Source organism: Pristiophorus japonicus, chromosome 6 (assembly GCF_044704955.1).
Source record: "Pristiophorus japonicus isolate sPriJap1 chromosome 6, sPriJap1.hap1, whole genome shotgun sequence".
Lineage (NCBI taxonomy): Eukaryota > Metazoa > Chordata > Chondrichthyes > Pristiophoridae > Pristiophorus > Pristiophorus japonicus.
This window is the reverse complement of record NC_091982.1, coordinates 143,904,831-143,931,699: the sequence shown is the minus strand read 5'-3', so window position 1 is coordinate 143,931,699 and position 26,869 is coordinate 143,904,831. Positions and strand designations below refer to the sequence as shown.

The following is a 26,869-nucleotide window of genomic DNA, read 5'->3' as shown; positions in this document are numbered from 1 at the left end:
CTTACTTGCCACTTATAAGCCCAAGCCTAAATGTCGTCGACGTCTTGCTGCACCTGTGCATGAACTGCTTCATTATCTGAGGAGTTGCTAATGGCACTTAACACTGTGCAGTCATCAGCAAACATCCCCACTTTTGATATGATGGAGGGAAGGTCAAAAGAACATAAATAGGAGCAGGAGTAGGCCATACGACCCCTCAAGCCTGCTCCGCCATTTAATATCATGGCTGATCCGATCATAGACTCAGGTCCACTTCCCTACCCGCTCCCCATAACCCCTTATCTGTTAAACTCTCTCTCTCTCTCTCTCTCATGTATTCAATGACCAAGCTGAGGCAGCGGATGCCACAGATTTACAACCCTTTGAGAAGAAATTCCTCCTCATCTCTGTTTTAAATGGGTGACCCCTTCTAAGATTATGCCCCCTAGTTCTAGTCTCCCCATCACTGGAGACATCCTCTCTACATCCACAAGCCTCCTCATAATCTTATCTCCTCTCATTCTTTTGAATTCCAATGAGTAGAGGCCCAACCGACTCAACCTTTCCTCATAACTCAGCCCCCTCATCTCTGGAATCAACCTAGTGAACCTTCTCTGAACTGCCCCCAAAGTAAGTATATCCTTTTGTAAATCTGGAAACCCAAAAAAAAGCCTGAAGGCTCTGTGCCTCAATGCGAGGAGTATTCGTAATAAGGTGGACGAATTACCTGCACAGGCAGCAATTAATGAATATGATATAATTGGCATCACGGAGACATGGCTCCAGGGTGACCAAGGCCCGGCACTCAACATCCAGGGGTATTCAACATTCAGGAAGAATAGACAGAAAGGAAAAGGAGGTGGGGTAGTGTTGCTGGTTAAAGAGGAAATTAATGCAATAGTAAGGAAGGACATTAGCTTGGATGATGTGGAATCGGTATGAGTGGAGCTACGGAATACCAAAGGGCAGAAAACACTAGGAGTTGTGTACAGACCACCAAACAATAGTGAGGTTGGAGACAGCATCAAACAAGAAATTAGAGATGCGTGCAATAAAGGTACAGCAGTTATCATGGGTGACTTTAATCTACATATTGATTGGGCTAACCAAACTGGTAGCAATATGATGGAGGAGGATTTCCTGGAGTGTATTCGGATTAGTTTTCTGGACCAATATGTTGAGGAACCAACTTAAGGGCTGGCCATCCTAGACTGGGTAATGTGTAATGAGAAAGGACTAATTAGCAATCTTGTTTTGCGAGGCCCCTTGGGGAAGAGTGACCATAATATGGTAGAATTCTTTTATTAAGGTGGAGAGTGACAGTTAATTCAGTGACTAGGAAAGGTAACTTCGATAGTATGAGACGTGAATTGGCTAGAACAGACTGGCGAATGATACTTAAAGGGTTGACTGGATAGGCAATGGCAAACATTTAAAGATCACATGGATGAACTTCAACAGTTGTACATACCTGTCTGGAGTAAATAAAACGGGGAAGGTGGCTCAACCATGGCTAACAAAGGAAATTAAGGATAGTGTTAAATCCAAGGAAGCGGCTTATAAATTGGCCAGAAAAAGCAGCAAACCTGAGGACTGGGAGAATTTTAGAATTCAGCAGAGGAGGACAAAGGGTTTAATTAGGAGGGGGAAAATAGAGTATGAGAGGAAGCTTGCTGGGAACATAAAAACTGACTGCAAAAGCTTCTATAGATATGTGAAGAGAAAAAGATTAGTCAAGACAAACGTAGGTCCCTTGCAGTCAGATTCAGGTGAATTTATAATGGAGACCAAAGAAATGGCAGGCCAGTTGAATAAATACTTTGGTTCTATCTTCACGAAGGAAGACACAAATAACCTTCCGGAAGTACTCGGGGACGGAGGGTCTAGTGAGGAGGAACTAAACGATATCTTTATTAGTCAGGAAATTGTGTTAGGGAAATTGATGGGATTGAAGACTGCTAAATCCCCGGAGCCTGGTAGTCTGCATCCCCAGAGTACTTAAGGAAGTGGCCCTAGAAATAGTGGATGCATTGGTGATCATTTTGCAATAGTCCATCGACTCTGGATCAATTCCTATGGACTGGAGGGTAGCTAATGTAACACCACTTTTTAAAAAAAGGAAGAGAAAACGGATAATTATAGACCGGTTAGCCTGACATCAATAGTGGGGAAAATGTTGGAATCAATTATTAAAGATGAAATAACAGTGCATTTGGAAAGCAGTGACCGGATTGGTCCAAGTCAACCTAGATTTATGAAAGGGAAATCATGCTTGACACATCTCTGGAATTTTTTGAGGATGTAACTAGTAGAGTAGACAAGGGAGAACCAGTGGATGTGGTGTATTTGTCAAAGTCCCACAAGAGATTGGTGTGCAAAATTAAAGCACATGGTATTGGGGATAATGTTCTGACGTGGATAGAGAACTGGTTGGCAGACAGGAAACAGAGTCAGGATAAATGGGTCCTTTTTAGAATGGCAGGCAGTGTTTAGTGGGGTGCCGCAGGGCTCAGTGCTGGGACCCCAGCTATTTACAATATACATTAATGATTTGGATAAAGGAATTGAGTGTAATATCTCCAAGTTTGCAGATGACACTAAACTGGGTGGCAGTGTGAGCTGTGAGGAGGATGCTAAGAGGCTGCAGGGTGACTTGGACAGGTTAGGTGAGTGGGCAAATGCATGGCAGATGCAGTATAATGTGGATAAATGTGAGGTTATCCACTTTGGTGGCAAAAACACGAAGGCAGAATATTATCTGAATTACGGCAGATTAGGAAAAGGGGAGGTGCAACGAGACCTGGGTGACATGGTACATCAGTCATTGAAAGTTGGCATGCAGGTACAGCAGGCTGTGAAGAAAGCAAATGGTATGTTGGCTTTTATAGCTAGGGGTTTTGAGTATAGAAGCAGGGAGGTCTTAATGCAGTTGTACAGGGCCTTGGTGAGGCCTCACCTGGAATATTGTGTTCAGTTTTGATCTCCTAATCTGAGGAAGGACATTCTTGCTATTGAGGGAGTGCAGCGAAGGTTCACCAGACTGATTCCCGGGATGGCTGGACTGACATATGAGGAGAGACTGGATCGATTGGGCCTGTATTCACTGGAGTTTAGAAGAATGAGAGGGGATCTCATAGAAACATACAAAATTCTGAGGGGACTGGACAGGTTAGATGCAAAAAAAATTTTCCCGATGTTGGGGAAGTCCAGAACCAAGGGGTAAGCCATTTAGGACAGAGATGAGGAGAAACCTCTTCACTCAGAGAATGGTTAACCTGTAGAATTCCCTACCGCAGAGTGTTGTTGATGCCAGTTCGTTGGATATATTCAAGAGGGAGTTAGATATGGCCATTATGGCTAAAGAGGTATGGAGAGAAAGCAGGAAAGGGGTACTGAGGTGAATGATCAGTCATGGTCTTATTGAATAGTGGTGCAGGCTTGAAGGGCCGAACACTCCTGCACTTATTTTCTATGTTTCTAAAACTGTACGCGGTATTCCAGGTGTGACCTCACCAATACCCTATATAACTGTAGCAAGACGACCCTGCTTTTATACTCCATCCCCTTTGCAATGAAGGTCAAGATTCCATTCGCCTTCCTAATCACTTGCTGTACCTGCATACTAACTTTTTGTGTTTCATGCACAAGTACCCCCAGGTCCCACTGTACTGCAGCACTTTGCAATTTTTCTCCATTTAAATAATAACTTGCTCTTTGATTTTTTTTCTGCCAAAGTGCATAACCTCTCTTTCCAACATTATACTCCATCTGCCAAATTTTTGCCCATTCATTTTGCCTATCTATATCCTTTTGCAGATTTTTTGTGTCCTCCTCACACACTGCTTTTCCTCCCATCTTTGTATCGTCAGCAAACTTGGCTACCTTACACTCGGTCCCTTCATCCAAGTCGTTAATGTAGATTGTAAATAGCACTGATCCCTGCGGCACCCCACTAGTTACTGATTGCCAACCTGAGAATGAACCATTTATCCCAACTCTCTTTTCTGTTAGTTAGCCAATCCTTTATCCATGCTAATATATTGCCTCCAACCCCATGAACTTTTCTCTTGTGCAGTAACCTTTTATGTGGCGTCTTGTCAAATGCCTTCTGGAAGTCCAAATACACCACATCCACTGGTTCCCCTTTAACCACCCTGTTCGCTACATCCTCAAAGAATTCCAGCAAATTTATCAAACACGACTTCCCCTTCATAAATCCATGCTGACTTTGCCTGACTGAATTGTACTTTTCCAAATGTCCTGCTACTGCTTCTTTAATAATGGACTTCAACATTTTCCTAACCACAGATGTTAGGCTAACTGGTCTATACTTTCCTGCTTTTTGTCTGCCTCCTTTTTTGAATAGGGGCGTTACATTTGCAATTTTCCAATCTGCTGGGACCTTCCCAGAATCCAGGGAATGTTGGTAAATTACAACCAATGCATCCAGTATCCCTGCCGCTACTTCTCTTAAGACCCTCGGATGCAAGCCATCAGGTCCAAGGGATTTATCCGCCTTTAGTCCCATTATCTTACTGAATACCACCTCCTTAGTGATAAGTTCCTCCCCCCACCCCCACCCCCCCCATAGCCCCTTGACTATCCATTGGGATATTTTTAGTGTCCTCCACCTTAAAGACTGATGCAAAATATTTGTTCAGAGTTTCTGCCATCTCCATGTTCCCCATTACTAATTCCCCAGGCTCATCCTCTCCGGGACCAACATTTACTTTAGCCACACTTTTCCTTTTTATATACCTGTAGAAACTCTTGCTATCTGTTTTTATATTTTGTGCTAGTTTACTTTCATAGTCTATCTTCCCTTTCTTAATCATTTTTTAGTTGTTTTTTTGCTGGCTTTTAAAAGCTTCCCAATCTTCTGTTCTCCCACTAGTTTTGGCCACTTTGTATGCCCTTGTTTTTAATTTGATACCGTCCTTTATTTCTTTAGTTAGCCACAGATGGCTATCTTTTCTTTTACACCCTTTCCTCCTCACTGGAATATATTTTTCTTGTTATGAAATATCTCCTTTAAATGTATGGTCATTGATGAAGCTGCCTTAATGTCAAGGGTAGTCACTCTCGCCTGATAAGAAATAGGAGTTGGCCATTCGGCCCCTCGAGCCTGCTCTGTCATTGAATAAGATCACGGCTGATCTTCTACCTCAACTCCTGCACTGTCCCCATATCCCTTGATTCCCTTAATATTCAAAAATCTATCGATCTCTGTCTTGAATATACTCAAAGGCTGAGCCTCCACAGCCATCTAGGGTAGAGAATTCCAAAGATTCACCACCCTCTGAGTGAAGAAGTTTCTCCTCATCTCAGTCCTAAATGGCCGACCCCTTATTCTGAGACTGTGACCCCTGGTGCTAGACTCCCCAGCCAAGGGAAACATCCTCCCTGCATGTTGAGCCCTGTAAGAATTTTGTATGTTTCAATGAAATCACTTCTCATTCTTCTAAACTCGAGAATATAGGCCTAGTCTGCTCAATCTCTCCTCATAGGACAATCCCCCCATCCCAGGAATCAGTCTGGTGAACCTTTGTTGCACTTCCTCTATGGCAAGTATATCCTTCCTTAGGTAAGGAGACCAAAACTGTACACAATACTCCAGGTGTGGTCTCACCAGGGCCCTATATAATTGCAGTAAGATGTCTTTACTCATACTCAAATCCTCTTGTAATAAAAGCCAACATTGTATTTGCTTACTTAATTGCTTGTTGTACCTGCACATTAACTTTCAATGATTTGTGTACAAGGAGACCCAGGTCCCTCTGAACACCAACATTTCTCAATCTCTCACCATTTAAAAAAACTCTGCTTTTCTATTTTTCTGACTAAAGTGGATAACTTCACATTTCCCCACATTATATTCCATTTGCCATGTTCTTGCCCACTCATTTCGTCTGTCTATATCCCCTGGAAGTCTCTTTGCATCCTCCTCGCAACGTGCATTCCCACCTAGATTTGTATCATCAGCAAACATAGATATATTACATTTGGTCCCGTTGTCCAAATCATTGATATAGATTGTGAATAGCTGGGGCCCAAGCACTGATCCTTGTGGCACTCCACTAGTTACAGCCTGCCAACCCGAAAATGACCCGTTTATTCCTACTCTGTTTTCTGTTCGTTAACCAATCCTCTATCCATGCTAGTATATTACTCTAATTCCATGAGCCCTAATTTTGTTTGATAACCTCTTATGTGGCACATTATCGAATGCCTTCTGAAAATCCAAATATACCCACATTATCTATCCTGCTCGTTACAACCTCAAAACTCTAACCCATTTATCAAACATGATTTCACTTTCATAAATCCGTGTTTACTCTGCCCAATCCTATTATTTTTTTTAAGTGCCATGTTACCATGTCCTTAATAATAGATTCTAGCATTTTCCATAGTACTGATCTCGGGTTAACTGGTCTGTAGTTCCCCATTTTCTCTCTCCCTCCTTAAATAGTGGGGTTACATTTGCTACTTTCCAATCCGCGGGAACCGTTCTAGAATCTATGGCATTTTGAAAGATGACAACCAATGCATCCACTATTTCTATAGCCACCTCCTTCAAAACCCTAGGATGTAGGCCATCAGGTCCAGGGGATTTATCGGCTTTCAGTCCCATTAATTTCTCCAGTACTATTTTTTTTTTACTAATACTAATTTCTTTCAGTTCCTCATTCTCGCTGGCCCGTTGGTTCTCCACTATTTCCGGCAAGATTTTTGCATCTTCTTCTGTGAAGACAGACACACAGTATTTGATAAATTTCTCTGCCATTTCCTTATTCCCCATTATAATTTCTCCTGTCTCGGCCTGTGAGGGACCCACATTTACTTTCGCTAACCTTTTCCCTTTTACATACCTATAGAAGTTTTCACACTCTGTTTTTGTCTCTTGCTAGTTTACTCTCATTCTATTTTCCCTTTATCAATTTCTTGGTCCTCCTTTGCTGAATTCTAAAATCTTCCCAACCCTCGGGCTTACTGCTCTTTTGGCATCATTATAAGCCTCTTCCTTTGATCTCATACTATTTTAAACTTCTCTTGTTAACCATGGTTGGATCACTTCCTGTAGGGTTTTTCTGCCTTAAAAGAATGTATATGTTATAAATTATTTATTCATTAAATTCTATCTATTGTTTGGCTATAGTCATATTTTTTAATGTAGTTTCTGAATCTATCTTGGCCAACTCGTCCCATATACCTATGTAGTTTGCTTTGTTTAGATTTAAGATCCTACTTTCGGATTCAACTAAATCATTTTCAGACTCTATAAAATTCTATTGTGTTATGGGCACTCTTCCCTAAAGGTCCCTTTACTACAAGCTTATTAATTTAACCTTTTCTCATTGCCCAATACTAGATTTAAAATAGCCTGTTCCCTACTGATCTAGAAAACTATCTGATATACATTCCAGGAATTCGTCCTCTACACTATTAAGGCAAATTTAGTTTGTCCCATCTACAATACTTCACCTCTGGAATTCAGCTCTTTTGTCCATGAGGGCTGGAGCTGAATGAATGATTCTAGTCAAACCGAAACTGAGCATTGGTGAGCAGGTTATTGGTAAGTGTCGCTTGCTGAGACTATCGACAACATCTTCCATCACTTTGCTGATGACAGATTTATGTCTTATCGTATTGGTCTTAAAGAGCAGAAGTGCCTAATCTCTTTACTTTTTCTTTTTAACAGATTTTGAAATAAATCCTCTAATGACAACAGGGGAATTTGAACTCCATTGCTTCAGGGTTGCAGGGCCTCACTTACTGCGGAAGGACATTTTTAAATACAAGTTTAAAAAAAAAAGAATTATTCTTTTCACCCCAACCTGAAAGGTACAATTTATCTGTCCTTGCAGGGAATGGGCATGAGTTGTGAAGGATCTGTGGAGTGGGCACCATCGAAGGAATCAGCATCTACATGGCAAGTGGGCAGCTGAGGAGAACAAACCCGAGCAGGGAGTGGTGAACTGTGCAGAGTTCCTTGGAGAATAAGCTTTTCAAACAGGGAATCAATGCAAAACTGTTGTAATCTGGTGAAACTCGGGTAGGTTCTATAACATGTGGGCGATGCGCTCCACCTGTTTATTACCCTGGCGATGAGGATGCCCCAATGTTTCCACAACAATAAAAATACTCAAACGTCACGTGGTATGCACTGAAAATGACACAATCATAAGAATCATATAAATTTACAACATGGAAGGAGGCCATTTCGGCCCATCGTGTCCACGCCGGCCAACCAAGAGTTATCCAACCTAATCCCACCTTCCAGCTCTTGGTCCGTAGCCCTGTAGGTTACAGCACTTCAAGTGCACATCCAAGTACTTTTTTAATGTGAGGGTTTCTGCCTCTACCACACTTTCAGGCAGTGAGTTCCAGACCCCCACCACCCTCTGGCTGAAGAAATTTCTCCTCTGAACCTTCTAGCATTTACTTTAAATCTCTGCCCCCTAGTTGTTGACCCCTCTGTTAAGGGAAATAGGTCTGTCCTATCCACTCTATGTAGGCCCCTCATAATTTTATACACCTCAATAAGATCTCCCCTCAGACTCCTCTGATCTAAAGAAAACAACACCAGCCTATCCAATCTTTCCTCATAGCTAAAATTCTCCAGTCCAGGCAACATTCTCGTAAATCTCCTCTGCATCCTCTCCAGTGCAATCACATCCTTCCTGTAATGTGATGACCAGAACTGCACGCTGCGACCTAACTAGTGTTTTATACAGTTTCTGCTCTTGTATTCTATGCCTCAGCTAATAAAGGCAAGCATTCCGTATGCCTTCTTAAGCACCTTATCTACTTAGCCTGCTACCTTCAGGGATCTGTGGACATGCACTCCACGGTCCCTTTGTTCCTCTACAATTCTCAGTGTCCTACCATTTAATATGTATTCCCTTGCCTTGTTGGCCCTCCCCAAATGCATTACCTCACACTTCTCCGGATTGAATTCTATTTGCCACTGTTCTGCCCACCTGACCAGGTCATTGATTTCTTCCTGCAGTCTACAGCTTTCTTCTTCATTATCAACCGCATAGTCACACAAGGGTTTCAGTTTTGAAAACATTGAGATTGTGAGTAACCTATAAAATAAAGCTACCATCATAAGTTTGCCACTGGACTGTGAGTTGGCAAAACTGCAAAGGATATCATTCTGCACTTTTGGTTAATCATTTTGGGACTGAAATTGTTTGGCACTCTGGTACACTCACCACAACTCGAGAGCATGTGTTTTCCATTCCCCAGCGCCAAGATCCCTCACCTTAAGTACAAAAAATATTTCCAAAATTTGCTGTTTAGCATTTGCAGTTTACTTGCAAGTGATAACAATGACCTGTTCATATCCCCTTTAACCTGTGTTGGATATAATTCCGTGTGTTACAGCTGTCATTATATTACTGTATTATGTTGGTCAGCTAAGGGGAGCTGGCCACCAGATTATTCTCCTGCCCTCAAAGATGTGCACTGACAGTTCTGAAAATGAAAGACAAATCAAATCTCTCCATCTTGCTCTTCCTCATCCCAGCCACATGACTCAGTCTGTCCATCCTGTGGGAAATCGACTTCCAGGTCATAAACAAACTCCGGGTCGTTGGGTTTTCTCTGGTTCTTCTCAAATAGTTCATCCATGATTTTTTTCTTTTTTGCCAATTCATTGTCGTCAAGTTTGTTGAGATCCTCCTCTGGGTTGATGGAGTTTTCCCTCAGGATTGTCTCCAGACTCTGGCCAAGGCTCAGCCCATTCAGGCTGTCCCTCAGGAGCTGGTATAGTTTCTGCAGCTGCTGTTGTGACACTCCATCCAGGTACTCTTGGTGCCGAGGGTTATTCTTCAACTGTTCTGCAGCTTGGCTGCAATCTATAATCAAACATTTTCAAAAGGGAAAAATGTATATTATATGCTATCTCCATTCAATATTTTTGTCCATTTCTTTCTTTTTTGCCTATCTCTTCTAACAGTATTGAGTCGAACTGGAGTATGGTTTAGAATAATCCATCAAGGAAGAACATAACTTTGAAGTTATTCAAGGGACAGATAACGGGTTAATGGAATCTCAGTGTAGAGTCTTGTGAGTATGATCATTGAGTCAGCCTTGTTGTGCTCCAGCCTCTGACCCATACTCCCATCGAATGCGGCTAGGGGAGTCACCTCACGAAGCTACCCCGTCCGTGAAAGGAGAATTAACGTACTAATGTACCAAGGTTGGTGGAAGCAGATTCAATAATAACTCTCAATAGGGAATTGAATAAATACTTGAAGGGGAGAAATTTGCAAGGCTATCGGAAAAGAGCAAGGGAGTGAGACTAATTGGACAGCTCTTTCAAAGAGCCGGCACAGGCCCGATGGGCTGAATTCCTCCTGTGATATATCAGTCTATCACTGAATGGCCTTTTCCCATCCCTGGCTTTTGTTATATAAAAATAAATTACTCCTGGTGCAGAACATGGCGTGACCAGAGCGCATATCAAGAATTTGAACATGGTAGTTACGAATTTCACTTGATTTTCCATCGACTAAGATTAATAGACAGATACACACACTGACCTCTTCACCTGAATTCCTGATGTGTGCTCCAGTCGCAAAGCTCTCTTTCTCCAGTTAGCAGTACTAATTTGTACCCCAGATTTTTTTTTAAACCTAATTTCCCCTCTCCTTGGTTGTCATTCAACTGGTACTACATAAAGACAAGGAAACAGAAAGGCAGTGAAGAAGTCCTCTTTTTGTCCAATGTAGCCAATGCAGATAGCTACTGCACCACATGTACCAATATGTTATATTACACTTAACCAAAGAGCTTTCACGTTGTGAGGTAAGGTTTTTTTACAGCTTAAGTACATCACCTTAAGTTGCTCCCAGCACTACCTACACCAGTGGCAAATGTATAACTATCATTATTTCACCTCGTGCGCTATAGTTATATTACGTAAGGTGTTCTCTTTAAGTTTGGAAGGGAAAAATCTTTAATTATAGTGTTTGGTGTTTTTAATAGTGTAAGTGGATGTAGTAGGAAAGATTTCACTCGCCCAGCATGCTTTACTGAAATCCTATTGTCAGCATTGCAATACCAATGTCAAGGTGATCATTGTAGTTTCTCCTCTCCTCCCGTGATCATCACCCATTTGATTAGTGTAGTGTTGGATGAGCTAGTTGAGAATAAATTTAAAACTAGGTTCTCACCTGAACATTTGGAGAAATTTCGAGCTGGTATCAGTCTTTGTCGAGTTTTTTTAGTACTTTCATCTTCATAGATTAAAACAATTGCAGGTGGTTTAAACTTAACACCACATTTCTTTGGAATATAGGCCATCTTGTTTCAGCTATAAGATCCTTCGACCTTGCAGCAATTCATCAGCAAGGTCAGAGACTCAGTGATGTTATGGCAGGCAATAACCTCAGTGCCTGGCTCCAGAGATCTTCGGAGTTTCCATTTTAAAGTATTGGTGAAGAATAATCGACACAAACTATCCTGGTTGGGGAAAAATAAGTACATTTAAGTTAAAGCATTTGCATCTCTCCTGGGCAACTAGAGAAACATAGGTTGAGTCTCGAACACAAGGCAGGTTCTGGTGGTAGTACTGAATTCAACAACAACTTGTATTTATATAGCGCCTTTAACATAGTAAAACATCCCAAGGCGCTTCACAGCAGTGTTACAAGACAAAACAAATAAATTTAACACTGAGCCACATAAGAATAAATTACAGCAGATGACCAAAAGCTTGATTAAAGAAGTAGGTTTTAAGGAGTATCTTAAAGAAGAATGAGAGGTAGAGAGGCGGAGAGGTTTAGGGAGGGAGTGCCAGAGCTTGGGGCCCAGGCAGCTGAAGGCATAACCACCGATGGTTGAGCGATTATAATCAGGGATGCTCAAGAGGGCAGAATTTGAGGAGCGCAGACATCAGAATACAGGGTATTACATCTCTGAGAATAAACTGAAACAGGTCGTCTATGTGACACTTCCTGGGGAATGGTTCCATTGGCATGGGCAGCCTTCCAGTATCTCACTGAAATAGCCATTGGTCACAAGCAAACCAGGACAGTATGTGTCAACAAAGAATTTGACTGTGATCAAGAATACTGAGCCGATCTTGTCCACACATAGGCACTTTCCGATCGGGGTCACTGAACAGGTGCCCTGGTTTATTTTTCCTATTCCTAGGACTGCAAGCTTAATAGTAGTGCTTCACTGCTTTGTTGTCTGGGATTAGATAGGTCAGCAAAACTGGGTCTTCCTGCTCTCTATGGCTTATTTACTTTGGGAAAGCCCATCTTACAGTCTTTCTACGATATGCATTGTAATGAGATTTTTTTGTTGCACTGTAGTCATTAGTTAATAGCATCATTCACAAACTTATTGAACATAAGAAATAAAAGCAGGAGTAGGCCATTCGGCCCCTCGAGCCTGCTCTGCCATTCAATAAGATCATGGCTGATCTTCGACCTCAACTCCACTTTCCTGCCCTATTCCCATATCCCTTATGTAACATCCCCACCGACACCTGGGAATCCCTGGCCCAAGACCGCCCAAAGTGGAGGAGAAGCATCCGGGAAGGTGCTGAACACCTCGAGTCTCTTTGCCAAGAGCAAGCTGAAGCCAAGCGTAGACAGCGGAAGGAGCACACGGCAACCCAGGCTCCCCACCCACCCGTTGCTTCACCACTGTCTGCCCCACCTGTGAGAGACTGTAGGTCCCGCATTGGACTCTTCAGACACCTGAGAACTCATTTTTAGTGTGGAAGCAAGTCATCCTTGACTCTGAGGAACTGCCTATGATGATGTCCAAAAATCTACCTCTCTCAATCTTGAATATACACAACAACTGAGCATTCACAGCCCTCTAGGGCAGAGAATCACAAAGGTTCACCACCCTCTGAGTGAAGAAATTCCTCCTTATCTCAGTCTTAAATGGCTGACCCCTTATCCTGAGACTGTGCCCCCTAGTTTTAGTCTCTCCAGCCAGGGGGAAACAACCTCTCAGCATCTACCCTGTCAATCCCCCTCAGAAACTTATATGTTTCAATTAGATCAACCCTCATTCCTCTAAATTCCAGAGAGTATAGGCCCAATCTACTCAATCTCTTCTCATAGGACAACCCTCTCACCTCGGGGATCAATCTAATGAACTTTTGTTGCAATGCCTCTCAGGCAAGTACATCCTTCCTTAAATAAGGAGTGCACAGTACTCCAGGTGTGGTCTCACCACAGCCCTGTACAATTATAGCAAGACCTCCTTACTCTTGTCCTCCAACCCTCTTGCAATAAAAGCTAACATGCCATTTGTCTTCCTAATTGCTTGCTGTACCTGCATGTTAACTTTGTGTTTCCTGTACGAGGATACCCAAATCTCAACAATATTTAATAGTTTCTCGCCATTTAAAAAATATTCTGTTTTTCTATTCTTCCTACCAAAGTGAATAACCTCACATTTCCCCACATTGTACTCTGTCGGCCACCTTATTGCCCACTCACTTATCCTGTCTATATTCCTTTGTAGGCACTTTGCATCCGAAGCACATCTTACTTTTCCACCTAGCTTTGTATCGTCAGCAAACTTGGATACATTACACTCAGTCCCTTCATCCAAGTCATTAATGTAGATTGTAAATTGCAGAAGCATTGATCCTTGCGGCACCTCACTAGTTACATCCTGCCAATCTGAAAATGACCCGTTTATTCCTTCTGTCTGTCTGTTTACCAATCCTTTATCCATGTCCCCTTACCCCCAATCCCATGTGCCCTTATCTTGCTTAACAACCTTTTATGTGGCACCTTATTGAATCTTTATCGGAAATCCAAATATACTACATCCACTGGTTGCCCTGCCAGTTACATCCTCAAAAAACTCTAATAAATTTGTCAAGCACGATTTCCCTTTCATAAAACCATATTGACTCTGCCTAATCATGTTATGATTTTCTAAGTACCCTGATACCACTTCCTTAACAATTGATTCCAGCATTTTCCCGATGACTGATGTTAAGCTAACTGGCCGGTAGTTCCCGGTTTTCTCTCTTCCCTCCTTTCTTGAATAGCGGGGTTACATTTGCTACCTTCCATCCGCTGGGACCTTTCCTGAATCTAGGGAATTCTGGAAGATGCCACCAAGATTGAAAAATATCATTGAATAATGGAATTTCTATTTTTGTCCCCTTCATCTCCTTCCTGATGACATGAAGGGTTATAGTTCTATGGACAATGACAGCCCTCTGGTACCTTGCCCGGTTGACCTTTCTTGATGTGTGAGCCGTCAGTCTGTGGACTCTAACTGTGACAGCACCGGCAAGCCATACCCTGTCCAGCAGTGGCCAATGGACAGCAATTTAGAACAGGACCCTTGTCTGAAATACTCAGCTGTAGTGCCCCAGCACTGCCCTGACCAAGATCAACGAACTCAGCCCAGACAGGGGATGGAACCTCGATGACACGGTGCAGTCGCACATTAAGCATTTAAATACTGAGCTATCACAAGTGCCAAATTGAATTTTAAAGGTGAGTTATCAGAAAGCTTTGACTTGCAAACCTGTACTTTGTGCCATCATCAAGGGTGCAATGAAAGACCAGGGGTGGTTTCCCTTTACTCAGAAGCCCTTTATTTATACAACCTGATATTTTTCAAGCTTGGTGACATCCTGTGCTATTAGCCTTCTGCCTCTCCCTTTGAAATTAAAGATGTGCAAGGCTAAGCCTTCTGATACAACAAGTCTACCAGTGAAACCTGGCCCAACCTTGCATCTGAAGTAAAAACATCCAGGTCTTTACGCCAAAACAGCATGTTTCAGATTAGCAAGCTATTGCTGACATAGCAGCCTTTCATCATATAGCTCTTCTTATTGAAGCTTATGTCACTCTCATATCCTCCCACTTGTTAAGAACAAAATACAATTAGGAACAGGAGAAGGCATTAAAACCATCCCTTGTTCATATCTCTCAACCATAACACTCCTAGCTTTTAAGAAGTAATTACCCCAAAACCAGGGATAATTATCATTACTATTGACAGGGGTAGTGAACTGGTTAGAAGGTTGGAGACAGAGAGTAGGGATAATGGACATGTACCACAGTTGGCAGAATGTGACTAGTGGTGTCTGTCAGGGATCTGTACTGGAGCCTCAGCTTTTCACTATATTTATAAATGACTTAGATGAAGAAATGGAGAGCTGTATACCCAAGTTTGCTGACGACACCAAGTTAGGTCAGCAAGAGCAGACACTGACGATGAGATCCAACACCGCCTTCAGTGTGCCAGTGCAGCCTTCGGTTGCCTGAGGAAGAGAGTGTTTGAAGACCAGGACCTCAAATCTGGCAGTAGTGATACCTGCCCTCCGATATGGCTCAGAGACTTGGACCATGTACAGCAGCATCTCAAAACGCTGGAGAAGTACCACCAGCGCAGCCTCAGCAAGATCCTGCAAATCCATTGGCAGGACAGACGCACCAACGTCAGTGTTCTCGCTCAGGCCAACATCCCCAGCATCAAAGCATTAACCACACTCGATCAGCTCCATTGGGCGGGCCACATCATCCACATGCCCGACACAAGACTCCCAAAGCAAGCGCTCTATGTGGAGCTTCGACACGGCAAGTGAGCCCCAGGTGGGCAGAGGAAACACTTCAAGGCCACCCTCAAAGCCTCCTTGATAAAGTGCAACATCCCCACTGACACCCGGGAATCCCTGGCCCACAACCGCCCAAAGTGGAAGAAGAGCATCCGAGAGGGCGCTGAGCATCTCGCATCCCAGAAACCAAGTGTAGACAGCCGAAGGAGCATGCGTCAACCCAGGCTCTCCACCCACCCCTTCCTTCAACCACGGCCTGCCCCACCTGTAACAGAGACTGTTGGTCCCGCATTAGACTCTTCAGTCACCAGAGAACTCATTTTTAGAGTGGAAGCAAGTCATCCGCGACTCCAAGGGACTGCCTATGATGATGAGGTGGCACAGTAAATATTTCAGCCCATGTTCTGCTGAATCCCTCATCTATCCCATTGTCACCTCCAGACTCGACTATTTTGAGACTCTCCTGGCTGTCCTTCCGTCCTCCTCCTCCATAAACATCAGTTCATCCAAAGTCCTGCTGCCCATATCCGATGCTGCACCAGGCCCCACTCATCCATCAACTCCTGTCCTCTCTGATCTACATTGGCTCCCAATCCCCAACAAATCACATTTAAAAATTCTCATCCTTGTGCTTAAATCCCTTCATGGCCTCACCCCTCCCTATCTCTGTGACCGCCTTCAGCCCTACAACCCCCTCCAAAACACCCTGTTCCGCCTCGGCCTCATGGTCTAGAATTCCCTCCCTAAACCTCTCCGCTTCATCACCTCCCTCTTCTAATATCTCCTTCTCTGGCGAGGTTTTCATTTTTTTCAACAATGAAAACAACTGGTATTTATATAGCACTTAACATTTAAAAAAGGTCCCAAGAGTACTTCACAAAGGCATAATCAAAATCACTAATATAACTGTGAATCACTGATTTAACTCTTACTGGTTTTTACTCTCACTGTTATTGGTTACTGCTATTAATCGGTAATAAAACTCTCACTGGTATCATTAGTAAAACGCTGATTAATATATCTTATTGGATACTAACAAAGAAAGCAAAGACCTGCATTTCTATCGTGCCTTACACAACCTCAGGACATCCCAAAGCGCTTTACAGTTATTTAAGTCCTTTTGAAATTCTGACGAAAGGACATTGACCTGAAACATTAACTCCGTTTCTGACTCCACAGATGCTGCCTGGCCTGCTGAGTATTTCCAGCATTTTCTGTTTTTAAGTCCTTTTGAAGTGTGGTGACTGTTGTAATGTAGGAAATGCTGCAGCCAAATTTGCGCACAGCAAACTCCCACAAACAGCAACCAGATAATCTGTTTGCCGTGGTTGAGGGATAAACATTGGCCAGAAGTCTCCTGCTTGTCTTCGAAATAGTGTCATGGGATCTTTTACACCACCTGAGAGGGCAGACGGGCTTCGGTTTAATATCTCCTGCAATGGACGGTACCTCTGACAGTGCAGCACTCTCTCAGCACTGCACTACCAGCCTAGATTTTGTGCTACAATCCCTGGAGTGGGACTTGAACCCACAAACCTTCTGACTCAGAAGCCAGAGTGCAGACTGTATTAGTTACCAGTATAGCTCTGATTCAGCGCTGATAGAATTCTCACTACTTTGTAGTCTCACTGTTAAGAACATAAGAAATAGGAGCAGGAGTCGGCCATTTGGCCCCTCGATCCTGATCTGACCTTGGGCTCAGCTCCACTTCCCTGCCCGCTCCCCATAACCCTTTACTCCAGTATTACTTACTATATTAATAAGTAATAAAACTCTCACTGGTATTGTTAGTAAAACTATTAATCACCAATATAGTTATTTGTTATTGTACAGTGCTCAGTTTGCTGCTGATACAAACCTCAGCCGGGCTGACTAGGCCTTGACAACGCCTCTGTCCCCATGGCAACCCAGCGGCGGCAGGCCCTCCCGGGGCGGTGCCGGGGAACAAGGCGGTTCATAACCCGCCACAGAGCTACCGGGTTTCCCCTGCCCTGTCACTGAGAGGCGGCGGATTTCGGGCAGTGTGTCGCTGTGCACTCGGGCCTTGTGGAGAGAGGCCGGGCCTGAGCCCCCGGGTGTGGAGAGAGGCCGGGCCTGAGCCCTCGGGTGTGGAGAGAGGCCGGGCCTGGCCCCCCGGGCCGGGTATGCAGCGTCAGGCCGCTAAACCTGAGATTTAGCCCAAGCTGCCGATCGATTGCAACGGAAAGCCCGCGATGGCCGCCGGCGGGGCGACGCTGCTTCTGTTCGGCTGTATTTGTGCGGGTGTGAGCAAAGGTAAAGACCATTGGTGGGCCGCCTGGACTGTGGAGACACCGGGGGAAGGGCTGTCTGCCGGCCTGCGGCCACTCGCCCCGCTTCACTCACTGTCACCGACAGGGAATGGGGCCACCCGACTCACCCAGCACTTTGTCCCGTCTGTACAATGTGATCCAGTCTGCTGTGGAGTAACTCAAACCCTGTGATCCAGTCATCGTCATCATCATCATAGGCAGTCCCTCGGAATCAAGACTTGCTTCCACTCTAAAAATGAGTTCTCAGGTGGCTGTACAGTCCAATACAGGAATTACAGACTCTGTCACAGGTGGGACAGACAGTGGTTAAGGGAAGGGGTGGGTGGGACTGGCTTGCCGCACGCTCCTTCCGCTGCCTGCGCTTGTTTTCTGCATGCTCTCGGCGACGAGACTTGAGGTGCTCAGCGCCCTCCCGGATGCACTTCCTCGACTTAGGGCGGTCTTGGGCCAGGGACTCAGGTGCCGGTGGGGATGTTGCATTTTATCAAGGAGGCTTTGAGGGTGCCCTTGAAACATTTCCTCTGCCCACCTGGGGCTCGATTGCCATGCAGGAGTTCCGAGTAGAGCACTTGCTTTGGGAGTCTTGTGTCAGGCATGCGGACGATGTGGCCCGCCCAACGGAGCTGGTCGAGTGTGGTCAGTGCTTCGATGCTGGGGATGTTGGCCTGATCGAGGATGCTAATGTTGGTGCATCTATCCTCCTAGGGGATTTGCAGGATCTTGCGGAGACATCGTTGGTGGTATTTCTCCAGCGATTTGAGGTGTCTACTGTATATGGTCCACATCTCTGAGCCATACAGGAGGACGGGTATCACTACAGCCCTGTAGACCATAAGCTTGATGCCAGATTTGAGGGCCTAATCTTCGAACACACTCTTTCTCAATGTGATCCAGTCATTGTCAAACAGGCTACAGAGTTCAGAGAGCGCACAACGCTCACACTGCCGGGTGCAGAGAACGCAGTGCTCGCGCTCCTAGTCTCAGGGCGCACAGCGCTCGCACTCCCAGGCACAGAGGGCACAGAGCGCTCGCACTCCCGGGCTCATAGAATGGACAGAAACGAAGGTATAGGGTGGGTCACCTGCTCACGAGCCTCTGTGGCTGTATAATTGCTGCACACATTGATGTCAAAATAACTGCCCTGTGCATTTCTTATTTTTATCCTCACACATTGGGAAGAAGTTGATTTCTGTTGTTTTTTTCTCTTACAACATAGCTGAGTTTAGGAATAGGCTGCATTCACTCTGCTCTCGAACCCGGCTTTAGTTCTATAAGCACCTTGCCTGAGTCACCATTCTTCATCTGTGAGTCTAGATACTGTCAGCGGGATTTTGGACTACGAGGAGGGTATTTACAGCTCACCTAATCACTGTCCTCACTTGCTCATGTGCATGTGCTTTCCTGCAGTGATCACAGTGGGAATCCTAGCTAGTTATAAGTTACATAAGAAATAGGAGCAGGCCATTTGGCCCCTCAAGCCTGCTCTGCCATTCAGTAAGATCATGGCTGATCTGATAATGGACTCAATGCCACTTCCCTGCCTGCTCCCCATAACCCTTTACTCCCTTATCGCTCAAAATGCTGTCCCACCTGCGATCTGACTCAACAACAAAACAACGGTTAGCCTGAGGAGTTGCTGCTCCATAGACTCAGTTCACGTGAGTGCATTGTGGCCACATTTTATTCAAGTTTGATGACACTTGCTATAGAATCATCTAGCACAGGAGAAGGCCGTTCAGTACATCGGGCCTGCTCTTTGAAAGACCTGTCTAATTAGCCCCACTCTCTTGTTCTTTCCCCATAGCTCTGCAATTTTTTCTTTTCAGGCAGTGCGTTACAGATCCTAACTCGCTGCATTAAAAAAGGTGTCCTTCTCTTGCCTCTGCTTCTTTTGCGAATTATCGTAAATCTGTGTCCTCTGGTTACCGACTCACCTGCTACTGGAAACCGTTTCTCCAACAATAATAACAACTTATATTTATATAGCACCTTTTAATATAGTAAAACATCCCAAGGTGCTTTACAGGAGTGTTGTAAGACCAAAAATTTGACACCAAGCCGCATATGGAGAAATTAGGGCAGATTGACCAAAAGCTTGGTCGAAGTGATAGATTTTAAGGAGCGTCTTAAAGGAGGAAAGGACGCGGAGAGTTTTAGGGAGGGAATTCCAGAGCTTGGGGCCCAGGCAGCTGAAGGCACAGCCACCGATGGTTGCGCGATTATAAGCAGCGATGCTTAAGGATGAGAATTTTGAAATTGTGGCATTGCTTAACAAGCCACTGTAGGTCAGCGAGCACAGGGGTGATAGGTGAGCGGGACTTGGTGCGAGTTAGGACACGGACGTCCGAGTTTTGGATGACTCAACTTTACATAGAGTAGAATGTGGGAGGCCAGCCAGGAGTGTGTTGGAATAGTCAAGTCTAGAGGTAACAAAGTGGATGAGAGCCTCTCCCTTTCTGTCACCAAAACTGCCAAATATTCTAAGATCGTCTTGGAGGACCAGAACAATCCCAGACCTCTCCATCACAAACTAGCTATTCTGACATCCCTACACCACCCTATCCATCCTCGCCTATGATAACCTCTGCAAAGAGACCGTGTACCCCAGTTCCAAGATTGTGGCTACATACTGGCTAGCTCTGATCTCGCTGTCCAACACCCCCATAATATCATCGCCGTCTGCTATACCTCAACCCGACTGCTACTGAAATGCTCATCTATACCCTCGTCGCCCTAAAGCTTAACTTATTCAATGTTCACTACGCTTCACAAACTTCAACTCCTCTGGAACACTGGCCCTTTAACTGTTCCACACATCCAACATGCTTATCCTCACCAACCTCCACCAGGCTCTCAATTTCCCAAAATCCTTGCTCTGTGATTTATAAAGGTTTAGCATAACCTCCTTGCTTTTGTGCTCTATGCCTCTAATTATAAAAACAAAGATCCCGTATGCTTTTTTTAACAGCTTTCTAAACTTGTCCTGCAACCTTCAAAGATTTCTGTATGTGAACCTCCGGTCTCTCTGTTCCTGTATCTCCTTTAAAATTGTGCCATTTAGTTCATATTGCCTCTCCTCAGTCTTCCTACCTATCAAAATGCATCACTTCACACTTCTCTGCATTAAATTTCATCGACCGTGTTTCTGCCCGTTTCACCAGCCTGTCCATGTCTTTCTGAAGTCTGTTACTATCCTCCTCATTGTTTACTATATTTCCAAGTTCTTTTGTCATCTGCAAACTTTAAAATTATGCCCTGTATAACCAAGTCCGGGTCATTAATATATAAAAGAAAGTAATGGTCCTCACACCGAGTCCTGGGGATCACCACTGTATATCTCCCTAAGCCAATTTGTATCCATGGGCTTTAATTTTGCTAACAAGTCTCACACGTGGTACTTTATCAAAACGTCCATATAAACATCAACTGCACTACCTTCATCAAAGAACTCAATCAAGTTTGTCAAAAATTAGTGATCAACTCAAAAGGATTTTTGTTCTATGTGAAAAGTAAAATACTGCAGATGATGAATCTGAAATTCCTTTTAGTCCCATTAGTTTCTCTAGTACTTTTTCTCTGCTTATATTAATTATATTAAGTTCCTCACCCTCATTAGACCCTTTGTTCCCCACTATTTTAGGTATGCTTTTTGTATCTTCTACCGTGAAGACCGATACAAAATATTTGTTTTACCATTTCTGCCAATTCCTTATTCCCCATAATAATTACTCCTGTCTCAGTCTCTGAAGGATCAATGTTTTCTTTTGCTACTCTCTTTTTACATACTTGTAGAAGCTCTTACAATCTGTTTTTATATTTCTTGCTAGCTTTCTCTCATTCTTTTTTTCCCTTTTTTCATCAATTTTTTTGGTCATCCTTTGCTGGTTTCTGAAACTCTCCCAATCCTCAAGCTTACTACTATTCTTTGGAACATTATAAGCTGTTTCTTTCAATCTAATGCTATCCTTAACTTCTTTAGTTTGCCATGGATGGATCACTTTTCCTGTGGAGTTTTTGTTTCTCAATGGAATGTATTTTTGTTGAGAATTATTAAATATTTCTTTAAATGCTAGCCACTGCTTATCTACTGCCATACCTTTTAATCTATTTTTCCAATCTAACTTAGCCAACTCGCCCTTAATACCTATGTAATTGGCTTTATTTAAGTTTAAGATTCTAGTTTTGGACTTAGAATTTCACATTATGTTTGAGAGTGACTTGCCTATCATATTATGATCACTCTGCCCCAGAGGATCCTTTACTAGGAGATTGCTAATTAACTCTGTCTCATTACACAATACAAGATCTAAAATAGCCAGTTCCCTGTTGGTTCCATGATGTATTGTTCTAGGAAACTGTCCCGAATGCATTCCATGAACTCATTCTCCAGGCTACCTTTGCCAATTAGATTTTTCCAATCTATATGAAGATTAAAGTCCCCCACGATTATTGCATTAGCTTTGTTACAAGTTCCCACTATTTCTTGATTAATATTCTGTCCAACGGTATAGCTACTGTTATGGGGCCTATATACTAATCTCACCAGTTATTCCTTATCTCCACCCATACTGATTCTACTTCCGAGCCGAGATCCTTTCTCTCTCATCGTCATGATAGGCACTCCCTCGGAGTCGAGGATGACTTGCTTCCACTCTAGAAGTGAGTTCTCAGGTGGCTGTACAGTCCAATGCGGGAATTACAGTCTCTTGTCACAGGTGGGGAGCCTGGTTTGCCGCACGCTCCTTCTGCTGTCTACGCTTGTTTTCTGCATGCCCTCGGCGATGAGACTCGAGGTGCTCAGCACCTACCCGGATGCTCTTCCTCGACTTAGGATGGTCTTGGGCCAGGGACTCTCAGGTGTCAGTGGGGATGTTGCACATTATCAAGGCGGCTTTGAGGGTATCCTTGAAGCATTTCCTCTGCCCACCTGGGGCTCGCTTGCCGTGTTGAAACTCCGAGTAGAGCGCTTGCTTTGGGAGTCTCGTGTCGGGCATGCGGACGTTATGGCTTTGACCACGCTCGCTACTGTCCTTATGTCATCCTTTATTATCAGGGCTACCTCAATACCATATAAATTTAAGTCTCTTTCTCTAAATTTAAGTCTCTTTCTTTAATCAATCACTGTTGTAATATAGGAAAATTTAAAGTCAGAATAATGGCCCTCTATCTGTAGACTAAGAAAGACACATAGAAAAAAAATAAAAACAGAAAATGCTGGAAATATTCAGCAGGTCGGGCAGCATCTGTGGAGAGAGCAACAGAGCCTTGGCTATTTACAATCTATATTAATGACCGAGATGAAGGGACCGAGTGTAATGTGTCCAAGTTTGCTGATGATACAAAGCTAGGTGGCACAATAAATTGTGAGGAGAACACATGCAAAAGAATATAGATAGACTAAGCGAGTGGACAGAAGATGGCAAATAGAGTATAATCTAGGGAAATGTGGGGTTATTCACTTTGGTAGAAAGAATAGAAAAACAATATTTTTTAAATGGTGAGAAATTTTTAAATGTTGATGTTCAGAGAGATTTGGGTGTCCTCGAGCAAGAAGCACAGAAAGCGAGCATGCAGGTACAGGAAGGCAAATGGCATGTTGTCCTTTATTGCAAGAGGGTTGGAGTATAAGTAAGTCTTGCTACAATTGTACAGGGCCTTGATGAGACCACACCTGGAGTACTGTGCACAGTTTTGGTCTCCTTATCTAAGGAAGGATATACTTGCCTTGGAGGCGGTGCAACGAAGGTTCACTAGATTGATTCCTGGCTAAGAGCTGACTTATGAGGAGGGATTGTGTAGAATGGACATAATATAATAAATAGGAGCAGGAGTAGGCCATACGGCCCCTCAAGTCTGCTCCGCCATTCAATAAGATTATGGCTGATCTGATTATGGACTCGGCTCCACTTCCCTGCCCGCTCCCCATAACCCCTTATCTCCTTATCGTTTAAGAAATTGTCTCTTTCTGTCTTAAATGTATTCAATGTCCCAGCTTCCACAGCTCTCTGAGGCAGCGAATTCCACAGATTTATAACCCTCTGAGAGAAGAAATTTCTCCTCCTCTAGACTGGGCCTATACTCTCTGGAGTTTAGAAGAATGAGAGGTGATCTCATTGAAACATATAAGATTGACAGGGTGGATGCTGAGAGGTTGTTTCCCCTGGCTGGAGTGTCTAGAACTGAGGGGCATAGTCTCAGGATAAGGGGTTGGCCATTTAAGACAGAGATGAGGAGGAATTTCTTCACTGAGGATTGTGAATCTTTGGAATTCTCAGCCCCAGAGAGCTATGGATGCTGAGTCTCTGAATATATTCAAGGCTGAGATAGATAGATTTTTGGAGTCTAGGGGAATCAAGGGATATGGAGATCGGCGGGAAAGTGGAGTTGAGGTCGATGATCAGCCATGATCTTATTGAATGGCGGAGCAGGCTCAAGGGGCCGTAGGGCCTACTCCTGCTCCTGTTTCTTTATGTTCTTATCTTATGTTCTTGTGTACCGACTTATTATCTCCGGACATCCCAAGTGCTTTACAGCTAATGAAGTACTTTTGAGGTGCAGGTACTGGTATAATATAGAAAACGCAGCAGTCAATTTGCACACAGCAAGCTCCCACAAACAGCAGTGTCATGATGGCCAGATAATTTGTTTTTTTTGTGATGTTGTTTGAGGGATAAATAGTGGCCAGGACACCAGGGATAATTCCCCTACTCTTTTTCGAATTGTGCCATGGGATCTTTTACATTCACCAGAGAAAGCAGATATGGTCTCGGTTTAATGTCTCATCCAAAAGATTGTACCTCTGACAGTTCAGCACTCCCTCAGTACCACACTGGAGTGTCAGCCTAGATTTTTGTGCTCAAACCTCTGGAGTGGGTCTTGAACCCATAACCTTCTGACTCGGAGGCGAGAGTGCTGCCCACTGAGCATGGCTGACACTTCAAAAAATTACTTCACTGGCTGGCTACAGAGCGTTGGGATGCTCTGAGGACATGCAAGGCGCTATATAAATGCAAGCCTTTCTGCCTTTCCTTCCTCTGTTTAAACCACACCTATTTTCAGAAACAAGTTTCTCAAACAGCCTCCTAGACCTGTCATTCTGCCACCAAGCCCATTCAGCCATTTGCTCCGTATCTGGTATGCGAATCCCTGTGTTTTCAACTTCTCCTGGAGAGCTAGCATTCCCAGAATTCCAGTAGTAAGCTGTGGATTTTCCAGAATAGTTTGGGAAGCGACTTTTTCTCCAGTGTGTGTTGTAGAAGAATTAGTGGGAGAAGTGAACGCAGATAAGTTTCTTTGGCATAACAGAAGATTAAAAATAAAACCAAATCTTGTGCCTAAAATCTGCTAAATTTATAAAAATATTTCTTGCCCAATCGTATCTGTTAAATACTGACTGAAGCTGGGAGTGGGATGCTAACTGTTCTGTATTTTTACAGGTAGTGATGATGCCTTTTACTCTGAGCCCTGGCCGCAATCAGTGAGTCTGAACAGACGTATTGTAAAGAATGGGTTTCATAGGTAAGGACTGTAAGAATTATACAAACGTTTTTACGTTATTTTACTATAGAACGGAGACAGAACAGCTAACGTAGGCAGAATTCACAAATCCTATCTTTTGATCACAATGACACTAATAAAATTGGAGGAGGATGAAAGTTTGGACAATTTAACAACATTTCAGGGCTGAAGACTTCGTACTCTAAGGATAGGCACTATCTATTATTAAATAGAATCAGTTAATTGGTATGTATTGAGCTAGAATTGTGTTTAGGTTAAAAGACACACACGGCAGTATCAGACAGGGGGGTGGGGAAGAAGGAATTTTGATTACCAGAATAGATAAAAAAATTAAAACACAGTTCTTTGACAATTAAGATTGGAAGAGATAAGACATTCAGTTTTTGTCGATAATCGTTTTTTTCCGTTATTTTACGGAAAAAATACCACTAAAAACGTTGCCATTTTTTAAAGAGGGCAAAATTGGCACAAAGAAAATGCGCCCAATGGTAAAAATCGGCATTGCACGAGGATTCGCGGTGTAAACCGCAGTCCTCGCCAACTTTAGCCCGAGGCCTATCACCGCCAAAAATACAGGCCCTGAGAGGGGAGAAAACACAAAAAAAATTTAAAATCCGAAAACATTCACGATACACTTAACTAATGAATCGCTGAAAAAGAATTAAAAAAATAAAAACTTCAACTTACCTTTTGTGTAGGTCTTCATACCTACTGCTGTGTCTGGGGCTTCAACGCAGGTTTTACTCAGGCGGTTTTTTTTCACCCTGAGTACGGGTGCGCCGAACGGCCAATTTTAAGTGGTGCAATTTTTTTTTTTGGTGTTGTACGTCGTCGATCTGCTTTTCGGCGATATTTCAAAACCGCCAGTCGTTAACTTTGGCCAATTTAGGTGAGCACTTTTTACTGGCAAAAAAGGCGAAATATCGCCGAACAAACACACGCAAGGCTGGCCAATTTCTCCCCCTAAATGTATACACAACAAAGAGTAAAAGCTAATAAACTAAATGATAGCAACTGTGTCAACTGGCTACACACACAGGGAGGAAGTGATGAGATAATGATGCACACATTTATCCTACATAACTTAACTATCCTACATAACTTAACATTTAGGAATACCACCCACTGAAAGAGGGGACTTTTCAATCTACTCTTTCTGAGGCTAGTATATGAAGCAAAAATGTGGATTTTCGGGCGTTCTGTGCTCCAGTTTTTGCCCCGGAGCAGTGGCACTGGTGGCGGTGAGGTGCTCTGGGCGGGCGTTCAGCCTTCAGCGCCCCGCAGCGATCCTCAGGTCCTGTTTTGTGGCGGTGCAGAGCAGCACTGCCCAGAAGAGCCACGCCTGGTGTGCAACGCCCCTGTTGCGACACCGCCACAAGTTTTGACTTCAGCGCGCCCCGCAGTGAACGGTATAGTTGGACCACCTGGAAAATCAGGCGGTCCAACTATATCGACTGCAGAGAGGTATGTAATTTATTTTGTGATTTGTGGTGTGGTGGTGTGGGCTATGTTTTAGGAA

At 43.7% G+C, this 26,869-nt stretch overlaps 2 protein-coding genes across 5 annotated transcripts in view; one reads left to right on the top strand and one right to left on the bottom strand.

Annotated features, from left to right (window-relative positions):
• Positions 1-9,273: 9,273 nt before the first annotated feature.
• cep19 (centrosomal protein 19) lies at positions 9,274-18,084 on the bottom strand. 3 transcript variants are annotated; one of them, XM_070883243.1, is made up of 3 exons: positions 17,940-18,084; positions 11,163-11,451; positions 9,274-9,842 (listed from the first exon to the last, which is right to left on the bottom strand). In XM_070883243.1, exons 2-3 carry the CDS (start codon positions 11,290-11,292, stop codon positions 9,478-9,480), a joined length of 495 nt encoding a protein of 164 aa, XP_070739344.1. In that variant the 5' UTR covers positions 11,293-11,451; positions 17,940-18,084; the 3' UTR covers positions 9,274-9,477. The 3 variants fall into 3 exon arrangements, with proteins under 3 accessions (XP_070739344.1, XP_070739346.1, XP_070739345.1); XM_070883245.1 differs by having other exon boundaries at positions 11,163-11,446; XM_070883244.1 differs by lacking the exon at positions 17,940-18,084 and adding an exon at positions 17,400-17,919.
• LOC139265800 (bcl-2-related ovarian killer protein-like) overlaps positions 17,424-26,869 on the top strand; it is a 105,069-nt gene continuing 95,623 nt past the window's right edge. The window contains exons 1-2 of one of the 2 annotated variants that reach the window (XM_070883237.1): positions 17,424-17,815; positions 25,269-25,350. In XM_070883237.1, the coding sequence (XP_070739338.1) occupies positions 17,755-17,815; positions 25,269-25,350 (143 nt within the window). In that variant the 5' untranslated portion in view covers positions 17,424-17,754. The other variant, XM_070883238.1, reaches the window with a different exon arrangement.

Bases quoted from the DNA above. Each gene is read 5' to 3' on its own strand.
- cep19 (XM_070883243.1), bottom strand. From the start codon at position 11,292: ATGGCCTATATTCCAAAGAAATGTGGTGTTAAGTTTAAACCACCTGCA. The intron at 9,843-11,162 runs GTGAGAACCTAG...GTTTGATTATAG, and splicing joins AAATTTCTCCAAATGTTCAG to ATTGCAGCCAAGCTGCAGAA.